The 20,572-nt window shown below is 39.6% G+C and overlaps 1 protein-coding gene across 1 annotated transcript in view; it reads left to right on the forward strand.

The window, feature by feature from the left end:
• The first annotated feature begins 2,451 nt into the window (after positions 1-2,451).
• The window catches only part of furina (furin (paired basic amino acid cleaving enzyme) a), an 86,453-nt gene continuing 68,332 nt past the window's right edge, over positions 2,452-20,572 (forward strand). The window contains exons 1-2 of the mRNA XM_073463777.1: positions 2,452-2,619; positions 11,708-12,034. Of these exons, the coding sequence (XP_073319878.1) occupies positions 11,825-12,034 (210 nt within the window). The 5' untranslated portion in view covers positions 2,452-2,619; positions 11,708-11,824. The remainder of the gene's footprint in view (positions 2,620-11,707; positions 12,035-20,572) is intronic.

The following is a 20,572-nucleotide window of genomic DNA, read 5'->3' on the forward strand; positions in this document are numbered from 1 at the left end:
ATCTTAAATGGGATCCGGGGACCTACGAACCTCAGTAAAATATTAGAGAATGTAGAAGAAAAGAAGCTGAATTACCAACCAGGCAGAGCGAGCAACTGCCCTGGGAAACCACACGCCACAGGTTTGCTGGCTGTTAATTGTTTTTCTGGTGATTTAATCAACTGCATATTTGTTTAGGGACCTGATTCATAAAAGTACATAATAAAAATACCAGGTGGGTGTGTAGTATTAGCTAATTTTGTGGACCTGTAAGAAAACGCAGTATATGTGCCCTTATAACACCCTTATTAGACAGATCCAGCAGAGACGTGACTGGAAATAAGGTAAGAGATGAATGGAGAATGGATGTGAATCAAGGACACTGTGAATCAACACTTCACATTACGATCATCTGATTAGTGATACAGGACTTTAAAATGAAAAAGAGCTCGCTTCAGCAGGAGTTTTGTCCCTTCTGCCATAGCAGTCCTTAACAAACTGGCTCACTGACACTGTTGTGAGCTGCAATGTATCAATGTATACATGAAGTTTTTTTTCATTGTGTGTATCTGTTGCTGTGTGTGTATATTTGAATGTTTCTGTATCATACTGTGCTGTGACAACAAATCTCCCACTGGAAAAAAACCCCCCTAATCTAATGGTCGCCAGGGCAGCTCATATGGGGCATATTTCTAATTAAAGTTGGGTTTAGCCATTAAATTATCACAAACTGTCTGAAACACATAAAACCTAGGACCCGATAGTATTATTCCTGTAGTATCAGGATGGCTAATGGTCTGGGGAAATAATGAAGCTGCCATATGTAGTCTACATTGTGGTGAAAACTTTGAGGTGAGAGGCACACTGCACAGTGGGCAGGAGGAATGTCTGGAGGTCAATAGGTCCCCAAAACCAAATTTTTGCCCAGGGGCCCCAGACCAATAGGTTAATCTAGCCTGAAGCAATATGTTCACTAACACTTTATACAAACCATCATTAATGAAACGTAAATTACATTTCTTTGGTGATCAACATTTGTATTTTAATGTTAGAATGGATGAAAAATTACAGACATACAAACAACAGTGCAGCCCACACTGTAAACATAAAATTCAATAAATGTATTGTTAATTAAACTTAAGTTATTTCACAGCTAACAAACAATAAAATGCTTTATAAACCATGTATTTAGCAATTGTTCATTGTAAAGTTGTAACTGATGTTGGCTGACTGGGACCTCGGAGCACCAGGGAAGTGTTGGTATTTATACTGCTAGCACAGGAGCTTTGGCCCAGGACACGCTGGTTAGCATGTTAACTTAAGTCGATGTCTCTGCAACACAATACATCGCCGTCATAACGTCAAAATGTATTTCTTCACATTCTGTTGATAATTTTAGCAAATTGTTTTAACCTAAAATCTTACATACTGCACCTTTAATAGATGTTTTTTTTTTACTCAATTACTTAACATTCCTAGCACCACAGAACTACTTATCCTCACAGTCATATATAGAAGGAAAGTGCTGTATTTTGAGTTCAAATGTTGTTGTTTTTTATGTTTTTCAACCATTCAAAACACCATAATGTATTTCAAATACATTACTTTCAAATATATGATACAAATGACATAACAAAATAAAATTCCAAATAAATATTATAAAATATATCATGAAATGAATCATCCCCTGGAGTCATGTTACTGGTGTGACTGTGTGACAAAAGGCACACTGCTGACATCACTTTACTTCCTCTGACCTATTTCCTGAATATCTATGAAGAAAGGACATGGTTAAGTTCACCGTCTCTTTTCAGTTATAAGAAATGTTCACATTTCTGTCAAGATTTCATAAGAAGCCTTTAGTTGACATCACAGGTGTGACCTACCTATTAGTAGGGGAAAAAGTAGAATACAAATGGATTAAATTACATGATTTAGTGAGCTTTACATGATTGACAACATGTGGTTTGATGCCCTGTAGCAGCCATTTTGTACTTTTTCATGAATATTGCCACTGGTGTTACCATCACTGGTGTTACCTTCCTTATGAGTAACACCACAAAAAAAGATTTTAAAAAAGCTACTAAGCCTTCATTTATGTGTATTCATAGAGTCAGTGAGTTATGGAATAATGTGGTCTAATTTGAAATGTTAGAAAAGGACTTTTGCCTTTCCAAAAGTGGACATTTCTGTAGACTGAACCTAAAGTGTTACCACATGTCCCTTTACTGTGTCTGTATGAGCAACAGACAGTTTCTAATAAAGACTGCATTTCTTGGTGTGCAGTCGGCATTACACAGAACAACTATTAAATGTTTTATTCGTTTTAAAACTGGTAAATCTGCCACCGCCTCAGTGTCAGGCTGCTATACCGCTGGTGACCAGCAGGTGGTGGTGTAGCAGCGCCGCTGGCCGCTAAGTAGGTGTTGCTGTAACGTCCCCACTTTGTCCACAGTCGTGACGTATTTCCTGGGGCTTGTACAGACCACTCAGCGGTACACCAGAGGGGTATCATGACTATTTATAACCAGCAATTCTCCCTTATCAATTTTTCAGTCGCTTCGCCGTGCTGTCGTCGGTTCTAACACCGCGGTGAGAGACAACAACGAGCCGGGTCGAGCAGGATGTAAAAGGAAGCTGGTAAGTTGAGCTGAACGTAAGTTTCCCGTCCGCTCCGGGTTGTATTTTGTACTTGTTTGGGCTGCGCGGTTGCCGAGTTTGCCGTGTTCTCGTCTTCAGTCCCACCGGGGACCCTGACACGGGACGGCACCGGACCGCATGTTTGTCCTATTGATCCCGGTTGCTGTCAGTTTGTGTGTATCGGCTCGAGAGACGAAGAAGAAGGGGGGTCTCACTCACACACACACACACACATGCCGAGGTGACGTCGACTGCGCCGCGTCCGGTTACTGTGGTGGTTCCTGCGAAAAAATTGTCGTGATCCACACCGTTTCTCCTCCGTCGGAATGAGTAGTAAAAACGTGAGGTCGGAAATGTTCGTCAGGGCTGGATGAGAGAGAGAGAGGGAAGGGGAATTAAAAAAAAAAAAAAAAAAGGGGGAGGCACCTGTGAGACGGAGCAGGTCAAGCCTACCGTGGTGTCAAGTTTACGTTAATCACGGCGCGGTACAGTTTCAGACATATTTGTCAAGCGGAGGGAGGGAGTCATCATCGGATCAGCTCCAGCCGCCGCCGCTCCGACACAAATTATGACTAACTACGTGTTGTTGTCACGGACTTAAACGTGTGAGGTGAGTCGACCCCAACGCAAACTCACGACTTTACTCCTATCAGCTGACATATTTAAACCTCTTAACTTCAGCTCCTAAACATTCAAGTGTTTGGCTGTACAGGCCTGAGCGAGACAGACAGACACACACACAGAGAGAGAAGTTTTCCTCCTTCCTGAACTGACACTGCAGTTAATCTTTAACAGTACGTGTTGCTGTTTACACATGCAGCCTAACGTGGACTTTTTTTAATGCTAAACTCTGATCACGAAGCGCTTACATTGCCTTAGGACTGAACTTTGACATGACAGGTAATCAATGCAGATATGAACGCTTCTTTTGTTGCTGGGCTGACCTGCTGTGGTGGACATTTGACTCTTGTACGCTCGTTGTCTGATGAGACACAATCCGGGCTGATGTGAATATGTTTTGTGAAAATCATCCTCTGCGTAACTGAGCTGTAGCTGTGTATTGTGTAGAAATGAGGCCGTTTCATTGTGGTGACTGACCTCCTTGTGTTGTTTGTGCTTCCAGTAAGCTGTAATTTTGCTTCTCCAGTGAGGCAATATTGAGCTACTGATCATTATGGATAAACAAGGTTATCGAGCCCCGTGAATGTTTGTACATGTGCCAAATGACAACTGAAATTATGTGGTGGAAGTGTAACTTCTTGCTTGTACAGTACGATAAGATGTTTAATTAGAGTTTTAAAGGTGCACTGTGTTGTTTTGGGGAAGAAAAGATCTTCACTGACTGATTTTTTTTATGACTAAACAAACGAAATAAACAAGCTGTCTTCGTTTTCCTGACTGAATAAACTGAATAAACAAACTGACCTTAAGGGACAACACAATTTCATACTGTTTTACTTTGTTTATATGTGGCGGACCCTGCCACCTTTCTAGCTTCAAACAGTGTTCTGGGGACCTTATTTTCCTCTGAGAACAGCTTGTTTATTCAGTTATGGAAGCAAAAAAATTTGTGCTGTGTTGTAAATATTAAAGTTCTGAGTTTGAATTTATGCTTCAAAACTACACAGTGCCCCTTTAAATTTGAGTTGCCATACAAGCATCTGAATGAAATGTATGTACAAGGGATTGTCTCAAAACTGAACTTTGACATGAAAAACTCCTGTTACCCACAAAGTGTTTAAATGCTGCATTCTTACTGACATAACTGCAGGAAGTCTAAAGAAGAGCATAGATGACAACACTTGGGCGAAGTAAATGTACCAGGGAATAGAGTTGTGTCGTTAATCGGGATATAATTGAAAAAGTGCAATATCCAAATCGCAAGAAGCTGCAATTATTTGCTAAAGGTAAAATGTGTGCGTAAACAGCATTATAATGAAATAATGTGGTGCTGTAGAGATTCCCTGGCCCATAATCTTGTTCTGCAGATGCAAGAAAGACATGTTTGTTTGGTACAGACCCCAACAAACAACATATCGTTACGATATTAACAGTTTTTTCCCAGTGAAAAGAAAAAAATGTAATGCAAAAATGATTTTTCCCAATAATTGTGAATGTTATCGCTATTGCAAAATCTGTCAAAAATAATTGCAGTATGATTTTTCTGAACATATTGTGCAGCCCTAGTTTGTAAGCCCTTTGAGTGGGCTAGCTTAAAGTCAAGCCATTAATTGTTACATGGGTTTTACAGTTAAATTCCCATACAAATTCCCTAACGATCAAAGATGACTGCAAAACACACTCAATACATTGTGTTTTTAAGCTCAAACCATAGCTGTGATGTCCTAAACAAGAATGCAAAATTATGATCAAAGCACACCACTGGAGAGAGTTTGGATGTTGTGGCTCAGGAGGTAAAGCACGTCGTCCACTGATCACAGGGTTGGCAGCTGGATCTTTGTGCAAGACACTGAACACCAAATTGCTTCTGATTGTCAGGGCTGCACCCTGCATGATAGTTTGCTGCCATCAGTGTGTGAGTGTGTGCTTGAGGGGCTTAATGAGTGGCAAAAACCTTGTAAAGGTTACCTGATATTAAAAGCTTTCATTTAGAAGGTCAGACAATGTAACAAATGAGGTGTTAGTTGAGATAAACACAGAGATGTTTCTGTTTTTCATCATTCTGAAGTAAGGCTGTCATACTTGTAGTTCAAGGATCTGGAGTCATACAACTTGTTGTATATTTCCACCATTTTGCTTCCTGTTATTTTCATCTTTGCTTTGAGCCCCTGTGGACTTCCACTTCCACTTTAAAGAAAAATATTTTAATTAAGAACGCAATGAATACAACATCTAATTCAAAAGCAGTCTCCATCAAGGTCCTTGCGTAGAAATGTTTGAATGCCATCAGGACTCCTTTTTTCTGTTATTCAGCTTTTGGTGGAAGCTATGTGGCATCCAGTTACAAAGAGGAATCTGCGAACAAGAAAAAAATGTTTGTGCTAAATGCAGAAGTTCTATTTTAACTGTCTTTTCGAAGACATGAAGAAAATAAATCTACACACAGTCTTACTGGTCTACATATATAATCCTCTAAGAATCCAGATCTGTAGTCACACTTTAGCTGATATGTCACAGGCTCCTTTATACACTGTTTTAAACACAGTAGACTGTTTGGGAGTAATCAGACCGTCAAGATCGTCAAGATTTAAAACATTTGCTTTGAGACCCTAATTTGAACTTCTAGAATAGAAAGTGCTGTTGCCGTGATGCAGTTTTAAAACCTAATTGGGAAAACCAAAAGACCAAACAATCCAAACACTTTAAAGCGTAATCTTTGAGATAATAATGGCTTGAATGTTAGATTACCGCTGGTTTATTATTCTAAAGACCATACTTTTTTTAAAATAGAGCCTTGGTGAGGTGTTACTTCCTGTTGTTAACAGGTTAGGTGTTACAACTCTGGCAAAAAAAAAGATTTTGCAGCAAACACAATGTGATTTTTAGTAGTTATGGCATTTTCATGAATAAGCCCAATGCTTTCTATATTAGAGAGAGATATTGATTTAATACATGTCACAATGTGAGAGTTGAGTGTGAGGAAAAGGGTCATGTGGGCTAAATGCATTTGAGTTCATTTTTATTTCATTAAAATGTAAATAATGAACCAATGAGGTGTAAACTGTTTCCTTTCTAAAACGTCCTGATGAGTTCAGTAATGAGGCTGGTATTATCCTTTGGGTTAAATGACACTTGGCTAATTATAATTTGGTGTATTTTTTTCTCTGTTATAACTTCTGTTATCACAGTCTGACATATGGTATCATTTACTGAGGTAACACTAAAGACCACTCACAGCGCCACGGTCGGCTTCTCCTTTGTCTCTCGCCAACAGTGAAGTCGTTGAGCAGTTGTTAAATTATGGCGTGTGGTTTTCACGCTGACGTTAAAGAAACTGAGTGGTTGAGCGCCCAGATGAGGTCACAGACGTCAGTACTTAAAGTCAGTGTGTGTGTCTGGAAATCAAACAGAGGTTTGGAAACATTCACGCTGTTAACCTGTTGCATCAAAGGACAGAGGACAAAGTTGAGTGAGTTATCCACCAGATTTATCTCTTGGTTTTCCACCTTTCTCATTCGGTTATTTTATGCAGTATGTTATGATTTAGATGAATTTAAATCTGGTTAATACTTTGTCAGACATTGGCTTTAATAGCCAAGCTTCACTTTTAAACCTTTTAAAATTAATTTCAGACAAGAAGATTTTCATGTTTGTCTTTAATTTCAATAGGAACTGAGATAGAAAAAGTAAACATGTAATTAATGTAGGGAATGGATCCTTGCTACTTAATGGAGGGAGATTTTTGTGTTCATAAAATAGGCTTAACTGAGCAGGAAGGAAGAATTAAAAAGGCGGCAGAGGGATTTGGGTGTTACTGAAGGTTGGCACATTTAAAAACAGTTCTACTTTGAGAGACACTTCTGGCACTTGATTTGTTCTGCTTGGTTAATATTCACAATGCTTATTTTAAATATAGTCATTTCTGTTGTCAAGTCAGTCGCTATCCATGTTACCTATTTATAAAAATGAACATTTACCATTGAAACGCCTGACATGGATTAGCAGCTTGTCGTACCGACTCCCAGCCAGGCTGACCTGTAAGCTGGCTGATCTCTAATGACTCAGTCACCTGTAGTGTCACAACCCAATGAACCAAGTCTGTCTTGACCCTTTAGACATTACTCATCACTTTGCTCGGGAAGCTTTTCAAAAAATTGCTCTTAAAAGTACACTGGTGATCCAGTTTTTCCAGCACTTTTAAATTGTGTTTTTTCTGCATCGGTTCCACACAAGCGTCAGATAACAGTAGAGGGTACAAAGGATTTAGATATAGATTTGAATTGCTACTGAAACAGGGCTTCTTTTGTAATAAACATTTTGATATTGCAAAAATGTTGCATACGTCTGCAATATCACTAAACATACAGTATATAGATAACAGCATAAATAAATGATGAATGCCATCAATAGAAGTGAGCAGGGATCTGCAGTAGCTGTATTTGTTTTAACAATGTATGCAAAAGAGGAAGTGATATTCTCAAGGGAGTTCCTTAAACTAGTGAGAAACCAGCCAGATGGGAAAATTATCCACCAAAGGGATTTTTACAGGAGCAGTAAAGTAATTCTTCTGAGAAGACAGTTTAATTAATGATTGCCAGATGAAGATCTATCGCTGAAACTTTACATTTGGTTACTTCAATTAGTTAACATCAAGTATTACATTTTTGCCCACAGATCTGTTATTTAAATGTGAATATACACAGAACACTAACTCTACTTCAACCAACAAAAAATGTATCTTGATTTGAACATGCCAGTAAATATGTAGGTAAATAAAACAAAATTCCTAGTTAAGAATGAATAACTGGTTTCCACAAGTTGCCGTTAGGTAATTGTAACAGCTGAACAACACATTTGATTAGAATAAAGCAGATGTTCATTTGGAATTTATTAGTCTGTGTCTGCAACTCAGGGAAAACAACTTTTGACACAAATAAACTCCCCTCAGACTTAAAAATCAATATAACCCAGCCCTTTTATAACCACCATTAACTGTGGTCTCAGTAATAAACCCAATTTAATTTTAGCTTTTCGACAATGTCACCCACATCTGAACTTTATGAGCTTTGTAAAGAGCAAATTTACAGCAGGGTTGTTGTTTGCACTGCATTGTATAGGTGTACCTAATAAAGTGGCTATTGACTGTATTAAGCAATTTTTATATACTACGTAAGGAAACAGACACACTAAAAGTTGTTGATCATGGTTAAACGCCGACAGTAATAAGATGCACCAACATCGTCCTTTGAGTTTCTAAGTCAGTGGATTGACGCCAGCTGGCAGCAAGTGACACAGATTATCTGCACCTAAAAGTCTTTCCAGAAGTCAATGCAGCCATTACCCCAAATTCCTTCAGTTGTATATGTAGCTGTTCAGACAGACTGGGCAACAGTTTAGCTGGCAGCCAGCGCTTTGGGAATCTATTTGTACTTTGCCTTGTCATTGCTGTCTAGATAAATGTAATAGAGTAAAAAAACTTAATTTATTGAATTATACATCCACTTTTGTAGGGATGGGTATTGCAAATTAGCTTTGGCTATAAATGCTGTGGTGTGGTGTCAATTTATGCTACAACATGTATGTTTACAAATAACATGAAATAATACAATAAAGAAATATATCATATAATGTAATATTATATTGAATATTGTAATATGTTGAAATTACACTGAAAATAAGTAGGGATGTAGCCAAGTATCGACGACCAACAGTTCAAAGGTAACTAGACAGCATCAGAGATGTTTCAGAGATCCTTTATTGATGCAAAGAGGGTTCACTCATAGAGGAAAAACTGAACTGAAATAAACTGATAGCAAGGCCACAGGCTTGAGACACCAAGCTTTGTAACAAACTGAATTTCTACCTTTTTGTTGTTTATTTTTGAACTCTTGAGTCTTTTTTTTTTTGGTCAATATTATTTGAACTTGTCTAACCCTAACCTGTAAAACGCACCAGGATAAATCTGCTGTTGTCTCTCTGCTGTTGTAAATACCCATATCTTTTTAAAGTAGAGCGTGAAAATATAAATGGCATAAAAGTCCCAGTCTAACAATAGCATAGCTGTCAGTGCTGTAAAATCTTGTAAATCGAATCGTGAGAATTGTGACACCCCTAAAAATAAATATTTCATGTCTTTAAATGTGGCGCTTTATCCAGCAGCTTGAATTGTATTGAAGTGAATTCGACTGGTGTATTTTTAATGTGAAAGTCTTGGTAATGATGCACTAAAAGACTTTCTGAGTGCACAACACAAATGTCCAACTACCCCACATCATCACTCACATAATTTTGGCTTCCCTAGGGAAAGTTTGAGGAGCTTGTTTGTTTGGACTGAGGCTTAGTGGCACAGTGAGTCAAGTTTGAGTATTTTGTTCATAAGATGACTAACATAGGCGAACGGGTCATTATAGAAGGCTGTAACACTTGCAAAAAGACAAGAAACCCTGTCCCATAGTTGAGTGGAATCAGGAGAACAAATGTGACTCCATACAGTAGGAAACATAGAATAGGAGCATTGTATTCAGTGCAGTCCAGTCAGCTCTGGGTTACAATAGAGTTAGCACTTTGGATAATGGTCTCAAGAGACTTATGGTGCAGCTGACACTTCTGGCTCGATAACAGCAGTTTAGAGGCAAAATTGTATCAGCAAACAATTACACCATGAGCTGAAATCTGTCTCTGCTCACTGTGGCTACAGTTGCTATATGAAATATTGCTTTGTCTTATTCAGAATATTGTGTTTTAGTGGTTTTCTTATAACCACAGTCAAATAATATATTGTAAATGTGTGCTGCAGTCAAACACTTTCTCTGACACTTTGAGCGTGTATGTTCTCTCCTTGGCCGCAGTCATTCAGCCACTGCTGCCTCAGGCATTTAAACTCCACCCGCTACTGGCTACTTCACCTCGTAGTGAGACTGCTGTGATCCCTCAGCATCCAGGGCGTAGTCTAGCTTTCCAACCGCACCTCTCCACCTCTGCTGCTGAACCAGTGCACCTAAGCATTTTCCTTCTGCAATCTACCGTGTCCTCCCACGGGAGTGTAAACGCCAAAATCTACTGCTGTGTGTCTGACCACAACATCAGGTCCAACCTTGACATCCAATTTGCTGCTTCCTGTGGGTTATTATACCTGCAGTTTTCATTAGTTTTTATTTTCATTTGGTTTTTAATTTTTGTTTCAATTCAGTTTAGTTTCACTTAGTTTCCAGAGTAGGTCGACTCATTTAAGGTTAGTTTTTTAGTTTCAGCATTAGTTTTATTTATTTTTTTATCATAGTATGGGGGTATTTGTCAGGGGCAAGGTTTAAGAAGTATAGGTATTACAATACTGTACACTTTGTGAAGGCAATTGACTCACATTCACGTAGGCATCTGACTCTGAAACATATGCACCAATGCATCGTCATGCTTGCTGTGTTGACAAATTTGACCAACTGACAGACTAAAACTAAAGTAATGTCCTGTATTTTTTAAATGATATTTTAATAGTTTTGGAAGTACACAATAGTGTTTCAGTTAACCTTGTTTCCCCCTAAAGTCTAGTTTTCATTTATATTTTGAGTAGACTTTTTTTTCTAACCTAGTTTTAGTTTTAAGTTTGATTTTTAATTAACTTTAATAATCTGCTTATCAAACAACTGTATATAGCTGGGCTGTAGTCCAGACTTATGTTCTTCCTACTGTACAAAACAGATTAATATATTATTTAATGTTGTTTGTCTTCATTTCAGCACGTCAGCATTGAGTTACAGTCATTGAGTTTATTCCTCAGTTCCTCTTTCTGTTGCTTATTCTACGGAACATTGAAGCAACTGCAAAGGGAAGAACAAAACCTCAAATTTGGACCAAGTGTTCTTTGTTTGGCTTCATGTGAATAGAACCAGTCACAATGTTTGAGTACAACAACGTCCAGGTAGAAAACCCATGTGTCAAGTAACTAACTTCTTCTTTGATGATGTTATTTAAGAATATGCATCTCATACACTTTCACTAACATTAGGTTGGAGACCTAATTAAGCTGTTAGGCCACAGACTTTAGAAAATGACAGCTTGAGTATATCCAAAACTAGCAGTTAGTCCAACAGGCGGTGAGATGTTGCTGATGGGCAGATTTGGTTCATCATAGACACTAGCAGAGCAACATGTTACTTAAAATATATGACAGAAACGGCAAATAGGTCAGAATACCGTCTTAAAATACAGTACATGTCTTTAAACATTACAGTTATGGCTGAACACATACTTAACACGTTTGCCGATGTTACATCGTATCATAGGGGTTCCACTATAGTTTCCCCATGGATCTTGACATGTCCAGTGTGTACAGTCTTCTTTTGTGTCATTTCTTTTACGGTCATGGTGGATCACAAGGAATGAGTCACCCGTGAAATCATCAGCAGGCTTTCTAAACTTTGTGGATATATATATAGACCTGCTGTGTTTTCTTCCCTCTTTTTCATGCTAGGTGAGCTGTGACTGTCCCCTTCTTTGTCTCTCTCTGTGCACCTGCATGCACCGCGGGCAGCCCCGGCCTGTCGGAGAGACGCTGTGCTCAGAGACTGTGCTGCACTAGGAGAAACCCATGGCTTTTGGCCCTCCATCTTCCTCCGTAGGCCGCAGGCTCAGGCTGCTGGAGGTGCTACTTGGGCCTCTGTTGGTCTTGCTGGTGTCTGGGCTGGGACCAGTGCTGACTGAGAAGGTCTTCACAAACACATGGGCTGTCCACATACCTGGAGGCCAGGAGGAAGCCGAGCGAATCGCCGCCAAACATGGGTTCATAAACTACGGACATGTAAGTTTAAAGCTTATTTTATTTCCCTGCATTTGCAGAGTTATATTGTTCAGACATGTTGAGAAAAACTAAAGCACTTTAGGTTAGGGATGATACATGGGACATATGTAAAAAATAAAACCAACTAAAGTTTGACTATGCAAATGTACGACTCTTAGGCTTCCTGACAGAAGGTGAGCGTGCTGCTAGTATACACAGTGTGCCCTTTTTGTCTGACTCATTAATTTCTTACAGTCTATGAATATATGGGTGTGTGCATTTATGATTATTATGAGTTATTTATAATTTTTGAAGTTCCTTCTATTGGGGGTTTCCTGTTATAGTGCAGTTTGTCTTCTCTTTTCCCCACTGTTTCCTGTTGTTTTCCACTTTTTCCACCCAAGCACGAAAAACCAGAATCTTTAAACAGTATGACAGTAACTCCAACTCTTATTTATCTGATAAGTCTGTTGGAAAGCCAGTTATCAGCCTGTTGTGGGTATGTAGTGTGTGATTGGGCCAACAGCTACTAAACATGTTTTCAGTGCTTCGATGTGATCTTTGACAGCTCATTCAGTTGCATATAAAGTGTTTTGTTGCAACAGTGGTATTGCAAGAAGTGCTTTTGTACCAGTCAAACTTGTTACAACAAAATATTTTTCTTTCCGTCATTGTTGTTTGCTAGTTGAACAGGTTACAACAATAGTCTAAAGCTGGGAACAGATTACTGAAAGCTACTGAAGGCTGTAGAAATAGTGAATAACTTTTTTGCTTGCCACCAACCTACACAGTACTTTTAGTGTCTAAATTCACAAAGGAGCATATATTGAGCATTTCAGTAAATAATAGGACAAAATGCTGATGTAACACTGGAATTGCATGTTTAGGGTTATGTCCCTGTGTTCTTTGAGAATAAGGATTCTGACATTAAGATGGATGTCTATCAAAATTACAATTTGCCTGCTTGAAATGTGTGTGTAAAAGCCAAAACAGATAAAAATGCCAGATTTCTGTGAAACTGTTGATAAAGAGACATGATCAACGTGGACTGTAAACACTGCAGAGAAAGTTGAAGAGTAAACTTTGGAAGAGCGAGGTCACCTGTGTGGGTGTGCACTAAAACTTGGATTAGAAGTCTATTTAGAAAGTCATACAGTTCATATGTCTCAAAGCATCTTAGTCAAATTGACTGGATCAAAATGTTATCTTCTGGCTGATAAAGTTGGAGCAAGTAGCTTGTGTTGTCAGACACAATCCAAAATGTTCCGATTAGCAGCAACGCTCAAGTCAAATTGTTGTTTGTGTCTCTGTCTATGTTCATAGAGTTTTGCAGTAACAAGCCTTTGTGTGGAGTCGGGGCAGAAAGCAAAAATGCTGTAAATCTGTAAGAGTTTGATTTAAAATACATGTTTAGTCTGCTATAGGTGGTGCTTCCACCTCGCGACAGGTTTCAAATGACGTCTTTTATGACTTCATCTGTGACCTCAGTGCAAACTGATTAGCTAACATAGTTAGCACATAGTTTTTTTTTCAATTCAGTCTTCAGAACAACCCTTTTTTATGTGCCTTTGTTATCCATATAGAGTCTTCTTCATCTTGTTTACTATTCATAACCCACCCTTATTTTGCTGAAGTGCTCAACAGTCACTTATCCTGATAAGAGAGGTGCAGGTTGTTTCAATTCTATAAGAAAAGTGCTTTTTTGGCTTTTTACTAGCACATTTTTGAGAAATGAATGTTGGTCTTGGTGTTGGATGTACTTAATTTGTACTTAAAGCTATAGTTGGTAATGTTGGAGAGCTAGCAAGATTTGAAAGTGGCACCTCCTCTAAGCTCCACCCCCTCCTCCCCCTCCCGTCAGTCTGTCCAAAGCCACGCCCCCACAAACTTGAACGCGCATCTGACAGTAGGAGTCAGCAGGGCAGAGGAGAGCCGAGTATTTCAGCACATTTTGGACATCAACCAAACTACCTCATGTACCACCAGATGCGTCGAGAATAAATGCTCAATGCTCTGTGCAGGAAGCACAGATCCTATAAGTTAGATAAGCAGTATGTACCTACGACCTGTAACGTTACTGGCTTACACCGACAGAGAAGCTAATGTTAGCATTGGGATAATACGAGCTACAAAAGTAGCTAAGTTGGCTAATGTAACATATTTCATGAAAATAACAAATCCCCCGAAGCAAAACAAATAATTAACTTTCTGACAGAAAGACAGCAACCTCACTTCTTAGGCCCTTCAGCTCCCTCAGTTGTCTCCACCATTCAAAAGCTGAACCGATGTTGACTCTGGTTTTCCCTCTGGCTTTATCCAAAGCCTTTTTCGTTGCAGCCTTCTCTGCCTCAGGCTTTCTTTTCTTAGCCCATTTAGCGGGATGAGTCGGTACAAGTAACGCTGGAAGTGCTACTTTTGGCTGCATTTTCTCTGCCATAGTTCTCTCTTGCTAACACCAGGTTCAGACAGGACGCCGAAGCGCCGCGAAGCGCCACGCTCGGAAATTCTCGCGCAAGCCACAGACCTTCTGTTCACACCAGGCGCGAATTTCTCCGCGCCGGTCGGCAAGCGGCTCTGCTCCTCGGCTGTTCTGTAGTCACACTTGGAGCGTTGGAGCTGTCCACAACTCACAATCAACTTCACATCATCCATCTTCAACAACTTCGGCGTCTCTCTGCCACTCTCTCTCACTGTCTCTGTTTGCGTGTGTATGTTTTGACACCCCACCCCCACCCCTTATAGCCAGCTCACTCTGTGTCTCTCTCTCTCTCTTTTGTGTGTGTGTGTTCATCTCATGCTCTGATTAGATACACACACACACACACACACACACACACACACACACACACACACACACACACACATCGCATTCGTCAATTTGGGTGTTTAATTATTGAAAATAGTTTTATTTTGAAATTTGTTTTATTTTGAAAATCGACCGGATTCTCTTGTTGTTGCTTTGTTTGACTTCCTGCCCGGCTTGACACATTCGGCCGCGGCACGTGGAAAAAATAGACCAGACGCCGAAACGATCGCTGCACGGCGCGTGCCGGCAGTGGAGCAGAGCGCCGCGGCGCTTCCTATGTGAACGACACCATTGGTTAACATGGGCGCCGAAACGAAAATGGCTCCGATCCTTGGCGCTTCGCAGCTAATCGCGGCGCTTCGGCGTCCTGTCTGAACATGGCGTAACTCGGTAGACTTAGACTTAGACTTAGACTTCACTTTATTGATCCCGTTGGGATAACTCCCTCAGGGAACGGTATGGAGTGTGCTGAATATTTCCGCAAAGGTGACACGTGATGAGTGCACGCAGGGAGGAGGGAAGGACAGAGGGGGGCGTGGGCAGGACGAGACATGAAGGCATCTGATTGGTTCTTTCCACTCAGACCGAGAGACAGGGATTGGTCAGAGTTTTTACAGGCCTGCAGCTGCCACAGAGGTCTGATTTTTTTCGTTCCTTTTTCTGAACACATTATGTTTTGACTACTCTCAGAATGGAAGGACCATTTCACCCAGTATAACAAAAAGTGTGAACAGGATTAACAACTATAGCTTTAACCTTTCTTCTTTCAACCACAAACTCTTTAAATTAGTATCGAAATGTGTGTCCAGTTGATTAAATCTATCTGGATAGATGTGAAAACTGAGCAGATGTTGACATTGTTCTGATCAGTGATCGACTACTTCAAATGTGACTGTTTGCAACGTTTTAGGACCATCTGCTCCTCACAACTTGTTGTTGGGCAAAAATGTATTTAAATGGAAGAGCTGTATTTTTTCATGATAGACAGTATACCTAAAGACTCTGATTTTGACTGATTGGCAGATGTTTATATACAAAATATAAATGTGAGGATAGTTTTCATGTGCATTTCCACTTTTTCAGTGAGGGAAAACCACCATGCACCATATGGTCTCACTGGTCATGACCAGGAATGTTAATTGTGCTGTGAATCACTGCAGGCAGACTAATGAGTAATCCTACACACTTAAATCCTCACACTATTGCCTGTGGACAGCGAGGAATCCAGACGAAGCAATTACACCCATGTTCTTACAAAGCTGTGTCCCGGGGACAAGGAGGATCTGTGTGGTTTGGCTGATCCCAATACTTTCTTAAAACCATTTTATGATATTTTGAGTGAGGGAAAATGGACCATTGTGTCTGACCAGAACTAGCTTGACGAGCTAGTCTTGACATAGCATTTAACATGGAAAAATGCACAGGGGCCTGTCTAATGAAGCAGCCTGAATAAAGTCTGCTAGACAAACGCTGAGTAAAGCCTTGAGCTCTCTCAAATCTGAAACATAAAACAGATGTTCCAGGTTTTTACTCTAAGCAGGTATTCTTTTTTATTAAACCTGCTTCATAAGTTAGATCCCTGATCTGGCACACGTTTGTGTGCTGCAGAAAAAGTGGGTTAAGATAACCCAGTTGGGACCCACCACATCACCAAGGAGATGAAGCCAAAAAAAGCCTGACCTGACCGAGTGTGTATTTTGTAGAACTAACTATAGACCCAACTTTGTGCTGCTAAGGCTTCCAAATATTACCTATGGCTTGATGTGCATGTGTTGGGCCGCTGGCACCAAATGAAAAAGTAAGTTTGAGGTATAGAACAGAAATACAAGAGATAGATGAAGAGAAGAAATTATTCCTCTACTTGAGGAGGCTCATTTAGTGTCCCAATGAAAAGTAGAGCAATAAAGTTAATTAATAAGTTTAGATAAATCACCATAAAGACCAGACTGGTTCTGCTCTCTTGGTCTTTTTGCCACAGGAGTTGAGCTTACAGCTGCAAAGATTAGAACTGATTAAGTCAATCGACAGAAGATTAATTGGCAACAATTTTTATAATGAATTCAAGTCATTTTTATAGAAATTCCAGCTTCTAAAATGTGACATTTTTGTGATCTCCTTTTAGGCGGTTGGTTGCACAAAATAAGTTAATGGAAAATGGACAATAGTCTTGCTCAAGGAGATGTCACGCTCTGAAATCTTGCATGATGAGTTGTCTATATTGTCAAAGTCAGCTGAATAGTCTGTCATGACTTTGGATATACTGTAAATTCTTGCTGGCAGTTCCTCTATGTAAACTCCAGACTCCTCTCTTCAACTCTTTCCTCTTTCTGTCCTCTTCCTGCAACATCTTGTCATTTCAGAGCAAGACTTCTCCTTGAACAAGACTTGTGTTCCTGGTAACCAGAAGGATCTTATAATTTAATAAAAAGGTGTATCTCAGTAGGAATTGTTTCAGACACCTACAATACCACTGTACTGTCAGTGGCAAAAATAAGCACTTTTACTGCATATAACATTTAAAATTGCAGTTGGCCCAAAGGATTACGTTGCAGCCATTGCAGCCGTCTTGGGGTTGCCAGCTGAGGCAATTTGCTTGACAGATTCCAAAACCTTTGGAAAGTATGGATCATTTAGAAACCAAAACATGTGTATATAGGACCCTATACAGAATACTGGAAATTCCCTTTAAAGTGCTTTACAACACACACCACATACACCTATTCATACGCACATTCAAACACCGATGGCAGAACCTGTCATGCAAGCCTCCGACCTTCTGTTTTGTGGAAAACCTGCTCTACCTCCTGAACCAGTCGCCCACAAACAGACATTTTATGATTTCACTTTTGGAAACTGTGACGAGCATTTTATTGTACCATTTTATAGACATAGGATTGATTGGTTATTTCAGAAAATAATTGATCAATTTTGAAAGTAATTTTAAGTTGCAGCCATAATTAAACTGACTTTGGCTTTCAACACTGACTTTAGGGGGCTTCCTGCTGGAAACATAAATTCTGACGACATGACATCGCCATGATAAACAGAGTAAATGACATGGAACAGTCACATCTGTTATGCCCTCGGTCTGTTATCGATGCATTCTCTCTGTTCATTAACTTTGAAAGGTGTGGTATAACCACAAGTGATGGCCGCCGTGACTGCATTCCAGTATACGTCACTGCTCATTGATTAAAATGAAGCCATTACCTTAGAGCTGGAAACAAACAAATCTGTTAAATCTGTTTTCTTTTTTGCCTACAGCTGATTGAGGGAATTGAGAGTTGCTTTCTGAGCTATGTGTGGCCAGGCATGTTGAGTGTGAGCTGTGGGGCTGTGCACGGCGCTCTGCGTCTGGCTCTGCTGGTGTGTGCAGGTGTTTGAATTAGGCAGGAGAGCTTGAGGGGAGGATCAAAGACTGCAGCTGGGCAGGTTTAACTGCTCTGATGATGGTTGTTTTTTTCATTCTCCTCACACTGTGGCATCAACACACTCTATACCCTAAACACATCAGATTTTATGTTCCTTCATCACGACACATGCAATCAAGAAATGTGTACACTCGTTTTTGTCAACAGAATAATTAAGTACACACTTTAAAATGTACTAAATGTATGAGACATTCTTGAATTCCTTCAAATAGCTTTTATTTGTCTGACCAACAGTCAGAAACACAGATAATCATTTTGCTATAATTTTATGATATGATAAGCATTAAATCCCCACATTTTTTACTTAAAAGAATGACCTAAACCAGAAATTGTTTATTTTATTGTTTAATTCAATACATTTTTTTGTTGATCGACTAATCCTTTCAGCTCTGTAAATACTAGTTTAAATAAATGCTCAGTGAAGTCATTATCTTTATTACTTTTCTATTTATTTAACTTACTGTCTTGCAGCTTTTAAGTTTGTGTCTGTTGATATCGAGCATTACATGAGAGGCTGAATGGGTAAAAATGTAGGTCTATAAAGATAACTTGTTGAGTGTGAAAGATTACTTAACCCGTAATCTAAAAGCCCTGCCACATCATGCAAACAGTCGTCCTTCGGGTGCCGTTGAGCTGTTATCTGTGGCCGCCTGTTGTCTTTAGTTTCACAGTTTGGCTCGAGTCATCCCTGAGGATGCTTTTATTTAATTCAGCATGTTAAATCAGCGGCAGCCTTCTGACTGGCACAACATCTTAGGAAAGTAGTTATATTCAACCGTTTAGTGTGGTTTCTCCATTGGAGGCGTAGCAGTAGCAGAATTGCTGCCTGTTGGAAGATTTTGAAACTTCAATCAGACTCACTGTGACATGAAAAGGGTTTGCTACTAGGGCTGTAGCAAGTGATGTAGCAATGTGCGTATGTGAAATAGTCACATTGCAGGATGTTTTTAAGATTAGGATCACAGATGACTGGTTGATGTGTTGGATCTGTCCGTCTTGTGTTGGCAGCCAAAACTCACTTGAAGCCTATTCCTTTTCCCGTCACAACTAATCAGTCAGGATGAGCTAGCCAGTGTGACAGTGGTACTGGTTGTTTGTCAGTGAGGAAACTTTAAAGCAATGTTGCTTGACAGGAGCAAATCATGTTAAACCTTGATGCGCTCTAAGTGCACCAACTGTCTCAGTTGAGTAACACCCCCTCTTTGCACTATCCTTTACTTAGATGTCATACGACTTTAAAATGCCTCCCCTTTTCTTCTCTACATTGGTAAAGGAGATGCAATAGATGACGCCTGTAAGGATTATTAATATTAATGTACCTCGGACGAAGCGGACTGTCTGTTTTTAGACAGTACACCTCTCACTTTGACTCTGCTCCTAGATTATGGAGCCATTTTAGAACAAGGGGAATAATTAAAACTAAGTTAAAGTAATAAAATCAAGAAACGGCTGACTCACACACTTGTAAATGGGTATTAACTGCCAACTTGCATCTCCTGATGGTTATTTTACATTTTAAAGACCTTTTCTTGCCCACATCATCAGACTTGTGCTGCAGTTTTTCAAGGGAACTTAGATTTTTTGTGCTACGTCTGGTCCAATTGCACCTCCATTACGCCGGTATTTAAATAAATTGTGAAATGGGATTGGTATAAGTAGTACGAAGTGATTTGATAAGGAGGACTGACACAAGTTAAATAAAGCTTAAGAATCATTAGAGTGTAATCTGTGAATGGGATCAAACGACCACACGATCAAAGGCTTCATTTAAAAATGTATCAGTTGTGGTCACAGCTACAACAAAGCAGATCTTTTTTGTTTGATCTGTTCAGCTCGACGGCTGGTGAGACTGCATAGATAGATGATTTCTTTTTATATTTTTTAGGTCACTTGTGTTTTAGAACATTGTGCCTTTCTGTCTGTGGCCTCAGGCTTTCACCATCTCTTCCATCTTGAATGCAGCTCATGAAAGTTTGCTCACTGATGACGAGGCTCACAGTCTCAATGCTCAACTTGATCTTTGCAATGTTGCACTGCAACTTTCTGCCTCGACCTTATGTTAAGGGATTTACTGTGTTTTACACTATAATTTACATTTCAGTGAGTAAGTAAAGCTGCACTTTCATAAGTTTAACTTTTGTGGTTAACACAATAAGGTCAATCTAACTGCACAGAGCTAGTGTCATGGTGAAGTATTGCATAACGAGTGTCATTAGCATCATTTCAGAGAAAGCCTTTTTGTTTCCTGCTTCCTCTTCCTGGAATATGAAACAGGTTCCTGGTGTTCATTCATGAAATAAATGATGTAAAATTTACGGGAAG

The sequence above is a fragment of the Pagrus major genome, chromosome 4 (genome assembly GCF_040436345.1).
Source record: "Pagrus major chromosome 4, Pma_NU_1.0".
Taxonomy (NCBI): Eukaryota; Metazoa; Chordata; class Actinopteri; order Spariformes; family Sparidae; genus Pagrus; species Pagrus major.